The following is a 14902-nucleotide window of genomic DNA, read 5'->3' as shown; positions in this document are numbered from 1 at the left end:
AAGCTAATTATATAAAATATTGATACTTTTACAATAATTTTCATAACGTGGATGTCAAAAAATAAAATAAAAAATTATATTTAGTTTCTTAAATGTAATTAAGAATTTGGATGTTGGTGTCTAGTGAAAACCATACGAAATTGTGAAAAAAAAGCAAGTAAATTTGTCGAATACAAATATATAAATATATTAAAGAATTAAGGAACATAGTCTAAACGTTATAGATCGAAGAGAAAAGCAACATTAAGATGAATGGACATCATTCCACCACCTGATAACCATGTACCTAACATTATTACAATATTTGTCTCAATCAACCCATGTGATTTTAATGGATCGATCTCTTTGTCCACACGCCATTCCATAGATTTAAAAATTGACGTTATTCCATTTGTAAAACTTTTAAAACAACATAACATAACACCTAAAAATCAAAACAAGCAATAGAAATCATAAACAAAAACGATTGGATAATATTGAAAGAGGAAGGGAGTTGCGTGTGTTAGGTTGGTATATAGCTAGGAATTGTGGAGGGTTTGATTTGGGTATATGGTTATTAGCATTGGTAAGCATCAATTTCGCCTGAAAAAACGAAACCCCATTTTAAATAATAACAATCCAAAGCCACAAAAATAAAAAATCCAAACTTTAGTCTCATCATCATCAGAGTTAGCCAATAGAATTGAATAGTTTATTGAATCCATAATTCCCAAGAACCATATTAATAAAGTAGTGAACATTCTAGAGTGTGTGAGGTTTAGAAAGAAACAGAGACCATAGAAATATGAAAACTAATATTAAAAGGAATCGAAAAATGGGAGTTTTAGTTTGAATATTAAAATAAGAAAAACAAAAACTTGAGGCCATGAATGCGCCAAATTAGATGGAAAAAATGTGTGGGTGTAGAATTTTTAAACAGAAGAAGAAAATGAGAAATGAAAACCTTATCAGAATCACGTTATTGATTCTATAAAAAAAAAAGGTGAGGACTGAGAAAAAGATTTGGGTTTTGTTGTTTAGTTTTTAGTTTTATTAAAATAAAGGAATGGAAATTAGACGCATGGGTATAGGTATAGAGTGATACATACATAAATGTAAGTGAATGCCAATACTTGCCTTTGCAAATTCCAACTCCTGCAAAAAGCCTGTTTCCATCCTATAGCTTCTCTTCTTACGAATCAACCACATCCTCTCGTTTTCTTTTAAATAATAATAATAAACTAAACTACTTTTTATTCTATTCATTCGTCAACCTATTGGGATATAGAGTCCAAAGTTGGCTTTTTACTCATTCTGACTGGCTCAATTCACTAGGCTTGAATAATTTGAATGAATAAGACTGCCATTTGCTCCCAACAAACAAACTCATGACTTCACCGTTAAAATACTCTAAACAAAGTGAAAAGGAAAAGAAAAAAGAATTGGTGGAAATGGGTCGGTGCAGTTTTGTAAGTTTTCTATTAATTTTTGTCACCAATGTAATGGAGATTAGTATGAGATGACAGATGACAGAAACTTGTTTTTGGAGGAAAGAAGAAGAAGAAGAAGAAGAAGAAGAAGAAGAAGAAGAGTGTTTTGTGTTTTAGGGGTCAAAAGGAAAGATGGAGGAGTAATTAAGAAGGGGAGGAAAGGAGATACTTTGTTTGGACAACCTAGGACAAAGGGCAAGTGGGACTTTGTTTTTGTTCCCTATGGAAATTAAAATTGATTTAACCTAAAAACCATTCTACTAATTAATCAAACTTATGGCTAACATTTAATGTTCGGCAAATTAATTATTATTTTCCTTTCTTTTGATTTTGTGGAAAAGACACCTCGGATTTTCTTACCCACTGTCCTTTTCATTCTTCTGCCATCCAAACAAATTTGTTTGCTTTTCATTGGATTGTTCCCTTCCCCTTATGTCTTCCTTGTTTCCTATAATCCAATTTCATCATCAATTCCAAAAACATAAATATATATATATCAATTTATATCTTTCACATATTTCAAATTTAATTGAGATTAATTAATTATACCTATTCATTTCAATTTCCCTTTTGTGTTTATCTATAGGAATTGTTAAAAAATGGTAACCAACACACTAATTTTGAATATTGATCACTATTTATATTTATATTTAAAATATTTTATCTAATTAATAGAATATAATGAGTGGGTTAATTAGTTGTATAAAACGATTGTGGAATAGAATTACCAACCGACCAGTTTGCCACAAAAATTCCAACTTCTTCTACTTTTGTGTTTTTGGTTTCTTTCAACTTTAATAATAATGATGTTTCCATAATTGTATTATTACGATTAATTGTTTCCCTAACACAATTCCTTTTTGTTTATTTTAAAACCGAACTTTTTTTACCTAAACAGGCAAATATAATTCACTTCCCTTTGCATGAACTGACTGGGCTCCATATCCTCCCACTCCCATCCAAACACAATGTCCCATTCCATTATTCCTTTTCTTCCTCTTCCTTCTTAATATTATCTTCTTCTCCATTTTTTATTTTTTTAATTTTCTATAAAATCCAAATCAGCATTCAACACAGACCCAAAAAGGTTTATGTAAATACGATCATAATTATATAATAATTCCTTCTTTTTTTTTTTTTTACAGAGAGAGGAAAAAGAAAAAGAAAAAGAAAAAGAAAACAAAGAAACAGAAACCAGCTGAGCTCGAAATCTACGAAACTGTCCAAAAGCTACAAGCTGAGTTTCGTCTTCAAATTATCTATCACTCACTCAAAATTAAAAATTTAAAATTCAAAAGAAGAAAACACAAACAAAAAAAGTTGTTCAGTTTTTAATGCTAACAGGAGAGAATCCGGGGACCTGTCTCTAAGTCATCCCTCTGGTAATTTCTCCTTCTTTTTTTTTTTTCTTTTGATCCTCCAATCATGAATTAAGCTTGATTTTGTAAATCATTCGATTGAACGAATGTGCCGTGAAATCCATAAGGTACTCGAGATGGTAATTTTATTGTAGCTTCCACTTTCAAATCCTTTGCGTTTACTATCTGTACCTCTGATTTCCACGTCCTTTCATCATGAACAAACGCCAGAATATACCCTTCATCTTCTTCCTTTGAATTTTCCTCTTTCGGTAAAAAAAATGGTTCCCCACCGAATTTTCTACCTCCGTAAATATGTTTTTTTACTTCCCCTGTTACCAGATCAACTTTCGCAAATCCCGATACCTTTGGCCATGGCTCTGCAATCGCCAAATACGCATACCGGCTTTTCCTTCCCACACGGTTTTTATTCACCATTCCCGCTTCTAGATTCACCTGTTCTTTCTCTTCCTTAATTATTGCCCGGCGTGTCGATTTCCCCGTCCGTAAATTCAGCCGGATTTCCGATAATACGCTTTTCAGATTCTCCTCACACTCGTTGAATATCGAATCCGGGGGCGTCATACACGACCCAATCACCACCACTTCCTCCGTCTCCGGTTCCTCCCAAGCATTCCATAGATGGAAGCAGAACGTGTCCGGGGATTCCACCCAAATCAAATCCTTTGAATCCGTCGCATTTTTCGGCAGAATCCCGAATCGGGATTTCTTGTTCTTGTCGTATATCACCGGCGATCCGCCTTTCACCATTTCTTGAAGCTTGAACACCACTTGCTGGTCGGGAATCACAACGAAATTCTCTGTGATGGCGAAATCGTGCATCATTGTGGGAGTTTCAAGTGGGATTTCAACGTCTTTTGATTTGATTCCATTAGGGGAGAATCTGAAGTATTTGAGATACGGTTTACGAACGACGTCGTAGCTCAAGGCGTAGAGTTCTTTGGAAATTGGGTCCACTTTGGGATGAGCGATCATTGTGGAATGAAGCTGTTTATCGAAATCGTAACGGCCTACGGTTTGTAGATCACCTGAAGGCGTGATACGCACGTGGTACGGCAAATCGTCTTCTGACATCGCCAAAAGCCGGTCATTGAAATACACCAAACCGGCGTTCGCCACTCCGGTTCCTTTCTTATGGTCCACCAACCCGAAAACTCCTCTTGCGTAGAATAGTAAGAGGCGAGCGATTCCGGAGTGGCCATGGAGTTCCCCAATGGCTTTAGGAAAAACCGGTCTCCCCAATCGCCGTTCCTGAACTAAGCGTTGGGTTTGAGTGAACCGGCAAGCGTAACTAGCAGAACCATGATTGATGCTGACAGCGTGAACCATTCCATCGCCGTCGAAGAGATGGTGCCCGGCAGTTGGTTGGAAGAGAGGATTGGCGCCGTTGCGAAGGTAAACCCCGTTAATGCAATCGGGGATAGTTCCGGCAACGGGCAGGTAGTGTTTAACGGCTTGTTCCGGGACGGGAGCAAAGTTGCCGGAGATTTGAACACGTGGGTCGGCGGTTTTAGGAAGTGGGTGTTGAAGCTCGTGAGATACTAAAGCGGATTCGACCATATCTAAAGCCATGGAAGCAGTTTTTTGAAGGAGATTCCAATTGGGAGCAGTGGGGGATTTTTGATGTTTGAGAGACAAGGATTTATGGAAATTAGGAGTAGTAGAAGTAGTAGTAGTAGAAGTAGTAGTTTGATTTGGGAAATGAAGAACGGAAGGGGAATGAAGAGCAGAGTGAATAATGGAGTTTTGGGAAGTAATGGGTTTAAGATTATTGATATTGAAATTCGGGAAATTTGATTTGGTGGAATTTAGGAATCCCAAATGATCGAGTAAGGGAGAAGGAGAAGCCGTCATGGCGCTTTTAAAAAAAAAAAAAAAAGAGAAAGAGTGTGTGTGAGTGAGTGAGTGAGTGAGTAGTAGAAGGGAGGCAAAATATAAGGAGAAATAGAAATAAGAGAGAAAAGAATAAATATATATATTATATAAAAAAAGGGGGGAAAAGGAAAAAGAAAAAAGAAAAAAAAAAGAAAGTAAAAGGAGAGAATTTGGAGAAGAAAAGGAGAGAAAATGAGGGTATAAATAGGGGGAGGAAGTGGGGGCGGTGATAGAAAGGGGAAAAATAAAAGAGAGGTCCACTTCAGACATCTTACACAACACCACGTGGTTGTTTTGTGGAAAAGGCACTTGGGGCGATTGAAAGCCCTTTTTCTTTTTCCAATTTAAATTCAATCCTCTTTAACTAATTTTATTTTATATTACGTTTCTATTTTAATAATAATAATATAGAAAAAGGAGGAGAAGATTAATAAGAAGAAGAATAAGAAGAAATCCCGCGTTTGGTCCTCATAGGCGTCACGCCCAACCCACGTGGCCGTTTTCTGGGTGGCCTTTCAACCACGAAATCTTGGTCACATCACTTTGCCCCTTCTTCGGACCCCACTCCTCTTTACTTAAGACTAACACCACCATTTTTCCTTTATTATACTACATATATTATTCATTTAACTAATCTTCCTTTACAATTATTTCATGTTTACCAACTTATCTAATGGACCCCCTCTCTCTTCTCTACGTACTCAACCCTCTATTCCTTCATTTAATTATAACTCTCCATTCATTATTTTCTTTTCACTATTCTCTCACACCCATCTCATTATATTTTATTCTTTCTCTATAATCAAAAAGTCACCTCACTTTTTAATTAAAAATGAGAACGGGTGATTTTAGAATAATAATATTTTTTTTTTAAAAAAAGGAGATGTGGGGAAATTAGTTTTATGTCATAACGTCCTTGTAGTAAGTATAAGCCACCATAACCTTTTTGTGTCAATATCAAAAAATTAATTGGTCAAGAATTTCATTTATTCTTTTTTTTTTTCCCTATCTACATATGGAGGGAGAAATCTAAAAGATTTTTATGAACTGTAATTTTCATGAATCATAATTGTAAACCATTTGTGTCAAAAATTTATTGTGACAATAACATTCAACTTGATATCCTCTTGGGGTCCCTTCAAAGCCCATCGTCTATATATATAATTTTGATGAACATTCAAAAAATAATAATAAAATGTATTTTAGCGGTTGGACAATGTCCGCCGTGGTCCACCACCAAAGGGACGGCACCGCTGCCTACGGCTGCCGGACCCAAACAATGAAAGTGATTGGATCTTCCTTGGCTCTGTGTTGCCTTTGGCTCTATCTAATAACTAATATCTCTCTTTCATCCATTTTTCTTTTTAACTTTATATTGAAACGTTACCAAGCCGCAATTCTACCGATATTTTTCCAGTCTGAGATTGGTCCGTATCAATTCTACCCGACTAAATTCGCTTTGACAATTTTTCAATGATTTGAACTTTATTTCAAGTTAATATTAAAAGATATGTTTATTCTAATACAAATTCATTTTTTGGCCAAATGACATGTTAATGTGTGCGAAGGTATATTAATTTAATTAAAAATACAACTTTCTATTAATTAAATTTTTGTTTATGAAAATAACTTTAGTTTTTAAAAGTCGACTAAATGGGACGTGAAATTCAATTATTTTCACTAATTTCATTGTTAATTAGTTAGGTCTACCATATTTTATATGGTTGATAGAATAAAACTTAGCCCCTTGTGATCTATATTTTAGGACCATTTCTTCTTTAAAAAATCAATTGTTTATTTTTTTTTAATATTAGTTCGGGCCAAATTCAAGTTTACATATTTTAACATAAGAAACACTCAATATAATTGACACTTAAACTATAAAGATAAAACAACAATTGTTTTTAAATAAAAAAATATGGGTATTATGATCTAAATCTGAAAACACTTTTTAGTTTCTATAAATTTAGGTAAGATTTGAAACATATTTTATGAAATAGATTAATAAACAATGAAGGCATGTTTATTTGTTAAAGAGGAGACAAAAAGAAGAAGAAGAAAAAAAAAGAGTAATAAACACAATGATTATCAAGTTAGTAGGGAGAGATTATTATTGTTTTAATTTGGGTTAAGGTGTGAATGTTTGATTGGGCTACCATTATTATAATTAATATTCTCTAAATGCATTATTTTAATAACTGAATAAATAAATCCACTCGACTTTCATACCTTTAACTAATTTAATCTCATAATATAAATCAAAGATCAAGGGTTTTTTTTTTTTTAAATAACAATCAATTATTAATTATATCTATTGTAAGCATTGATTTATATTTATAATTCTTTTAATTGAGGAATTTATATTTGTTAACTTCTTAAAAGGTCATGTTTAAATTAAAATAAAATATCCAATCTTCCCCTTTTTGATAGTTAAGAGCCGAAACGAGATTAATTAGGTTACAAATGATCTCTCTTGAATTAATTAAGATATTGCTAACATGGCAATAATTCAAGTTTATATTACTTTCTCCCTCTCTTTTCTTCTTCTTCCTCGTTTATCTCTATGTGAATTACATGTCGATTCAACGACGATTAAGAAAATCTTCCATTTTTTTCTCTATCTTCAAATATTCAACATTTGTTGACGGCTTATAAGATAAAGTACTTTTTTTAATCTAGCACTTTTGTAATGATTAGATTAGAACATCTACTTCAACAAATATTCGTTGGGTCAAAAGTTAACATCTACCATTTTTTTTTCTCTATTTATTGAAATTAGACTTCTAAATCTCTATACCAACGTACTTTTTAAGTAATTTAAAGTTACTACTTATTTTTCTTGAATCTCCATGCTAATATTTGTTGTAAAACTTAAAAGTTAAAAGGAAAAACAATATTATAAGGTAGTCATTGTTTTTTAGAATTGAGATCTCAATCATTCTAGAATCCGGGTGTGAGACATACGTATATGGTTGAATATCTTTTGAGTGTCAAAGAAAGAGGGAAGAGATATTTGTTGTCATGTAAAAAAGAGAGAGTGAGATAGTATATATATTTGAAATACATATGATATAGTGTGTGTATATATATAGATAGATAGATGCAATAAGGTTCACATTTTTCATCTCTTTCTAAAGAGTTTGTGATAAGAAGGTCCGAATATGCCAAAAGCGACACAAAAGACAACTCTCAAATTCTACATAAATATATATGTGTGTGTATGTGAATAATAATGAAATTATATATAAAATAAAAAAGAAGGGCATATTGTCATGGATGACTCAAAGGGGGGGAAGGACATAAAAGAGAAGAGTCAAGGTCATGATCATTCATCATTATCATCAATTTAAAAGGAAGCAAATAGATTGGGATTTTGATAATGATATCTTTCTCATTTTCGACCTTACGATTATTCTTCTTTCAACAAATCCAACATTCTTAAGCACATCCATCTGTCCTTCTTCTTCTTCCTCTTCTTCTTCCTCTTTAAAAACTTTATTTATTCTTATTATTGTTATCAAATAATTGGTTTATCACAAACTACTTTTTTTCTTTTTCTCTCACATTTAATATTATATATACTTAAATATTCTACCTTTCTTTCTCGTGGGATCTTTTTGGCACATTTCAGCATCCCATATGATCTTTTGTTACCTTCCTTCCACACCTATTTTCATCTATTATGAATAATGTTTGTAATAAAATTACTCCCAAAACGAAAAGAAAACCCACAATAATTTGGTTTAGGGATTTGAGATAAGTGTTTAATTATTAAGAAAAGTAATTGTTGTGTGTTTTGTTGATTGAGTAATGATAAGAGAAAAGACAAGTTGAGATATTAGGAGGAAATTGGCCATGTGCACACCCAACCCCACCTGCTTTTGTCCAATCATCTCTCTATTCAAATTAACCCAACTTTATATGAACATTTATCTCCATTTACATTTTATATTAATGCAACGTCCCAAAACTGAAATTTCTTTCATTGAAGGCATCCAATAATAAACCTTATCATTTCTAGACATTAAATGACAAAAAATAACATGTGGTCTATCCATTAAAAAAAAATTATAGTATTGTTGGCGTATGGTAAATGTGTAATAGTTTTACGTGATTAAACATTTAATTAAATAAATTATAGTTCACATAAATTTAGAAGCTCTTCTAAAATCACGATAACAATATATATTTTACTAAGAATTCTTTAATTTCATCATTTTAACCATCAAAGACATTAAATATATATCATATGATGGGATGTCTCCTCCATGTAGCTATGGGGAGACAATCTTCAACATGTTCTAGACATTTTATTCATCTCGGGTCAAATATGGTCTTTTTTGTCAAGTAATATAAAGTTGATATTTTGAAGGAAAAAATTACGCAAAAGAGTTTTATTTTGCTTTTGTGTCTCCGAAAATTATTCCCTCGACGTTTCAAAGATATAAAATTTGTCGAAATAAAGAAATTTAGAATCCCATATAATATAATGAAGATATCATATATGATAAGTAAGACCATAAATTACTTATAAAATTAGTTTTTATGAATGGTGGGTTTAGTCTCAATCAAAAAATTCCTTTTCTTTTCTATGATTTGAAAATTTTCATCTTGGTTATTGTGAATTAAATTGGATGAATGAAGTGTATAGTTTCACAAATTTAAAATAAAATTGAACTTTCATATTGAATATTGGAAATAGAGACAAAATTAAGACTTTCAATACTAAAACAAAAGTTAAACATGAAATTCCAACCGAGTTTAAACCAGGAAAATAAAGCAAATATATGTGTAATGATGATGAATTACTTTGAGAAACAAAATAATGATCAAAACGTGTAACACAATTTCTTGAATATTAATTCCATTATCATGACGAAACTAAACACATGCATGGGAGTAGCAAAAACATGAACATATGAATGATGAATGACGACTAAATGAAATCCTGCCATTATTATACATACACATATATGACACTCAAATAATGAACATCCCTTTCACTGTTTTCTGGTCTAGTAGACAAGTTTGCTCACAACTATAACTTCTTGTCTCACAAATAACACAATAAAATAAAACAATCTTATTATATAGTACGTGTGAAATTATAATTACTTACTTATCATTTGACACATCTTTCGTTACACCATCTTTTCTTTCAACATTAATTTATTTTCTGTCGAATAAACATCCAGGAATTGGAGACACCCATTCTTTTCATTAATCAAAGAAAAGAAGAAGCTACAGTGGGCACTAATATTAATTTCTCTGTGAGTGGAAAGGACACTTTGTTTGACAAAACTAAACAACCATTCTCAAAAACTCTTCAAGCAATATGAAAAAAAAAAGAGGGCCTATAGATAGCAAAAAAAGCACCAATAAAACTCAAACAAATGTACCTTATCGACACTTGGAACCAATTTGAAGTAAGTGCTAATATCTTAAACGAAATTAATTAATTATTTCTAGGGTTTCTTTCTTTGAAGTTAGGGGGGTTTTATATTGTTTGAAATTGTATTTAATGGTTAAACCACTACCTTGGATAAGGCTTAAATTCAGTTTATAATATAATAGAAATGGATAAACAAGACGACATAAATAATTTAGATGTGTGTTACGTTCATGATTTGCACTCAAGATCTTAATTAATTTAAACTAAGAAAACAAATATATTATTGTTGTTGTTGTTACTATTTTAAATTTGTTATAAAAAGAAAAAGTAGAAGTAAAATAAGAAGAAAATGGATGTTCTCATGGATGAAGTAATCAAAAAGTTAATGCATGATTATGTGTTTAATTAAATAAATTAAGATGGTGGTTATTGTGGTTGTTAGCCGTTGGCGCACATGGATTGCACCATTTCTTCCCAAATTAATACATTTATCCTTCCACCACACAAATGGAAAAAGATTAATTAATAATCCCATCATCAATTTAATTTTTTTTTTTTTGCTAAACATCAAACATAACTTGTTTAATTTTTCAATTTTGGGTTTCTTAATTTTATATAAAATATGTGCACACTCTACTCTAGATATTTAACATTAAACACACTTTGTTTATTAGTAATTGAATAGCTAATTAGGTCTTAATTACATCACATCCAACATAGTATTCTATCTCTTTTTACACCATACTATTCTAGCTTCAATGCATGAATACAATACACGAGATTGAAAAGTTGCGTTAATTAGAAATTAAAGAAAGAACACGAGATCGAAAGTTTGCTTATGTTATGAGCATAGTTAACACTTCAAATATATACATGGAGAAACGTGTTTTACATCTAAAATTTAGGGTTTATATTAATTTTGTTTTTATAAATAAATTAGGTATGAAAATAGACGAAACAAAATACTACACTCAAGATTCTAAAGTGAAAGAGAAGATTTGTGTTTAAAGTGATGAACATCATAGATATATATGAAATTAGAATTACAATGTATATAGTCATAAAAATAATGCTCCAAAATGCAACATATATACTCAATACTTATTTGATCATATAATATGATTATTGCTCCCTCCCTTGACCCTTTCCATGGGATAATGCCAAAACTTGATTAATTAATAGTCGAAAGTTTTAATAATTTACATTATATATGAAATTTAAAAATAATATATATGTTTGTTATTGAACAAAGATCGATCTCACGAATGGATTATGATTAATTAGTTGGTTGTAATTATGTATAATAATTATTGAGAAGCAAAGAATAGGACATGTGCTTTCCTAGTAGAATATATATGAGATTCTTGTAATCTCAAGTAACATGGGGTTTTGTTTTTTTGGTTGCTAATTAAGAATCACTTAAAACAACTTAATCATTGTATTTTCCTTTGTCTATTTGGGCGCACATGAAGAGAATATATGCAAATCTTGTGTGCATTTAATTAAATTCTACTCCTTAATCATGCCTTAATTTCCATACAAAATTGCTAGCTATTTGCCTCTAATTTATGAAAATATTCCATTACGAATACTTTTTTTTCATCTTTTTTTCCAATAAATTTAACTAAAAAATTTAGTGGCTGTGTCTTCAAGAGTGGAGAAAAAAAAACCATAATATGAAATCTAAAAGGAAAACAAACATAAATTTAAAAAATAGAGAAAGAGAGAGAGAAAAAAAAAACATTAAAGTTTTCATATTTTTCAGAATATATATATCCCAATAATTTTATTAACTATTTAGGTGATGAATTTTAGTTTTTGAAAAAATGAAGTTCCAAATTTCAATTTCTAAACAAATTTATAAACTCTACATCTACCTATAAACTTTTTTTTTTCACTTTATTATGTTATCTATAAATGTTTTGAATGTCAACGTCAATATTTCAAATTAAAAAAAGTGTCAAAGATAGAAAACAAATATCATAAAAAGATTAAGATAACACACAATTTGTTGAAAAATAAATAACTAATTAATCTACATAGTGATAATTAACACATAAGAATAAAAGAAAGGAATAAAATACCATTGGGATATATACCTTATTCTTAATCCGAAAGAGACCACTCTTAATCTGATTTGAATTAATTAGTTTGCATTTGGTTTTAGATATCATCATATGTGCTTAATACGCGGTTTAGGTTTAAGCATCCAATAAAAAGCATTGAATTAACTTTTATATCATGTATATTTTAAATTAATCTAGCATGGTATATGGTTGGGTAATTAAATTTAAGGAAACCCCCATACTCCATAGTTAGGTTAACTTGATTAAAAAATTGAATTATCCCAATAATTATAATCTAATTTATTGTAATATTTGAAACATTAGTGTATGGGTATTGGGATGCAAATCATGTGTGTGGTCCTAATCTCTCTCTCTCTCTCTCTTTAGTATAATTAATTTTGATTGATATAAGTAAACACTAATAATTGGACCCTAAAGTCTTAACTGAATTTGACTGACCAAAAATCAACTACCAACTGCCACACCCACCAATCCCCTCTCCCATTAATTAAGCCACTAATTTAATTACTAACTTTATCTTAACAATACTATGGATATAAAGTAAACAATTATTTAATTATTATTACTCTTCAATATCACTTTCACTAATTGCTTTTTTAACCCTTACCTATACCAAATCAATTGAATTTGTTCAAATAAAATTAAATACGTGGGAATGGGTGGGAGTCCATTTCCCTTCTAGAAAAACAAGATAATTTTTTCCCCAAGAGTTAGGTAACAAAAGTGTTTAAATTTGACCAAAGTTTTAATATGAAAATTAATTATACAATGATCCATCCAACTTTAGACTTGTGTCCCAAAAAATAACACAGCCACAATTAAAAAGACCAACAAGATTCTCATGAGATTTTGTTTGCTTTGCACATGCTCTCAAGATTACTTTAAAAAATACAATATATAATTGAAGAAAAGTGATGATCTAATTAGAGCTTTGATTTGATAAGATATATTTATACATTATAAACATAACACCATCTCTTCTTAATACGAGGTAATTATTAATTATTAATATTGCTTATTGATTGGTATTGGTGTTTGAATAAATCACGCATTCAAAAGATAGAGATTGAGATTTCCCATACGTTAATTGTAGTTGAGAATATTGCTAATATTGGATATATGGAAGCACTTTTGAAAGTGGGGTTTCATAATTGTAAGGTTTTTGGACTGAAATTTTAGACAGTCTGTTTTCTCTTTTCTTATGTCCAAATGCATGGAATCAGACATATACACGACAGTAGTTTAGATTGGAAGAACAAAATATAATTATTAATAAAGTTTATATATATATATATATATATATATATGTAATTTATTTGTTTTTATTATTCCCACTAGCTACTGCTAATTGCAAGTGCTTCCAAGAAGGATGATTAGTTATTAAATGAAGTGATTATGTTTACTTAATTGTGTATTTAATTTTGATTCGAAATCTTGAGGCTTTCCTAAACAACAACTTTGGATTTGATTGGATTTTAAATCATTGCCAAGATTATAATTGTAATTGCTACATTATTTGTTGATTTTAAAGATTATTTTGATACCAAAATTTGGACTGGTGCTTTGTGAATTTCATTTAGAAATTTTCTGTATTTTCTTTATTTTTTTGAAGGTTGCTGTTAACATTTTATTAATTATTGCTTACACATTATTGTAATTTGAATTAAAGTTTATGTAAATTAAAAAGAATATTTAGGTTAGGTATAGAGGAGTAGTAGAATTCAAATTAAACTCATAGAAATTAGCTGCAGTAATATAATAGAAAATCTTAACTTTAAACCTGAAAAAGTGAATTGCATGAATGCTTGTTAAGTAATGTTAAATTGTTGTAATTAATTAACAATAATGACTAAATTAGACCCACACTTTCAAAATTTGCATGAATTTAAGGATGAAAAAGTTTTATACTTAAGAGTGATTTAATATGAGTTTAAAAACTGATAGATTAAATAAATCCATCCACAAATTCAACCTAAATGAATACTCAAAGTCTTTAATTTTTTTTTTCTTTTTTGCATAATTACTTTATAACTCCATCTAATTTATTTTAAAGTTAAAATTAGATTCTATCATAAATGGAGGGTTTTATTTTTCTTCCACCTTACATAATTAGAAGTTTAGTTAATTAAGCAATAGATAAAGTATAGAAAGATGAATAAGATTTACGTTGAAAATAAACATAAACGTAAGGGTGTCAACTTGAAATTAGAAGGCAAATTATGTATATATATAATGCAAATGGACGGTGCACCAAACTAAAAGAGATAATTATGACTTCTAATTCATCATATTGCATATACAATTAATTAAAACACAAACAAATTAACATTTAACCCCAAGTTGAGAATTAAAATAAGAAAGAGTGTAGGTTGGAAAGTAAATGAGAAAAAGAAAGTAGACTCTTATAATGAAAGAGAGATTTAATTGGATGGGAATTGCCATTTGCCAAGGTCTATGGAACAGGCCAAGTTGCAGAAAAATGTCAACCAAATCCCACATAAAAAAATACATTATCATTTGCATATTTTAGCTTCCACAAAAACAGTCAAAACCCACCCAAAAGTGCTTTCAATACTAAGCATTTAATTTAAAAACTGTTTCATCTTTTATTTTGGGTATTAAAAGTGTTAATGTGTATAAAGTTTGGTAGTGACCACCTCACCACCCTGACTTCCCCACTAATTAGTTCTATTTGGGTGA

The 14902-nt window shown here is 30.3% G+C and overlaps 1 protein-coding gene across 1 annotated transcript; it reads right to left on the bottom strand.

Moving 5' to 3' along the window:
- Window positions 1–2557: 2557 nt before the first annotated feature.
- NCED1 (9-cis-epoxycarotenoid dioxygenase NCED2, chloroplastic) lies at window positions 2558–4847 on the bottom strand. The gene has a single exon (XM_004134863.3). The coding sequence runs from the start codon at window positions 4700–4702 to the stop codon at window positions 2900–2902; it is 1803 nt and encodes a 600-aa protein (XP_004134911.1). The 5' UTR covers window positions 4703–4847; the 3' UTR covers window positions 2558–2899.
- Window positions 4848–14902: the final 10055 nt, after the last annotated feature.

The sequence above is a fragment of the Cucumis sativus genome, chromosome 6, assembly GCF_000004075.3.
Source record: "Cucumis sativus cultivar 9930 chromosome 6, Cucumber_9930_V3, whole genome shotgun sequence".
NCBI lineage: Eukaryota > Viridiplantae > Streptophyta > Magnoliopsida > Cucurbitales > Cucurbitaceae > Cucumis > Cucumis sativus.
The sequence above is the reverse complement of the archived record's forward strand: the minus strand, read 5'-3'. Positions and strand labels throughout refer to the sequence as shown.

What these genes read in the sequence shown, in the direction of transcription:
- NCED1 (XM_004134863.3), bottom strand. Translation starts at nt 4,702, where the DNA reads ATGACGGCTTCTCCTTCTCCCTTACTCGATCATTTGGGATTCCTAAAT.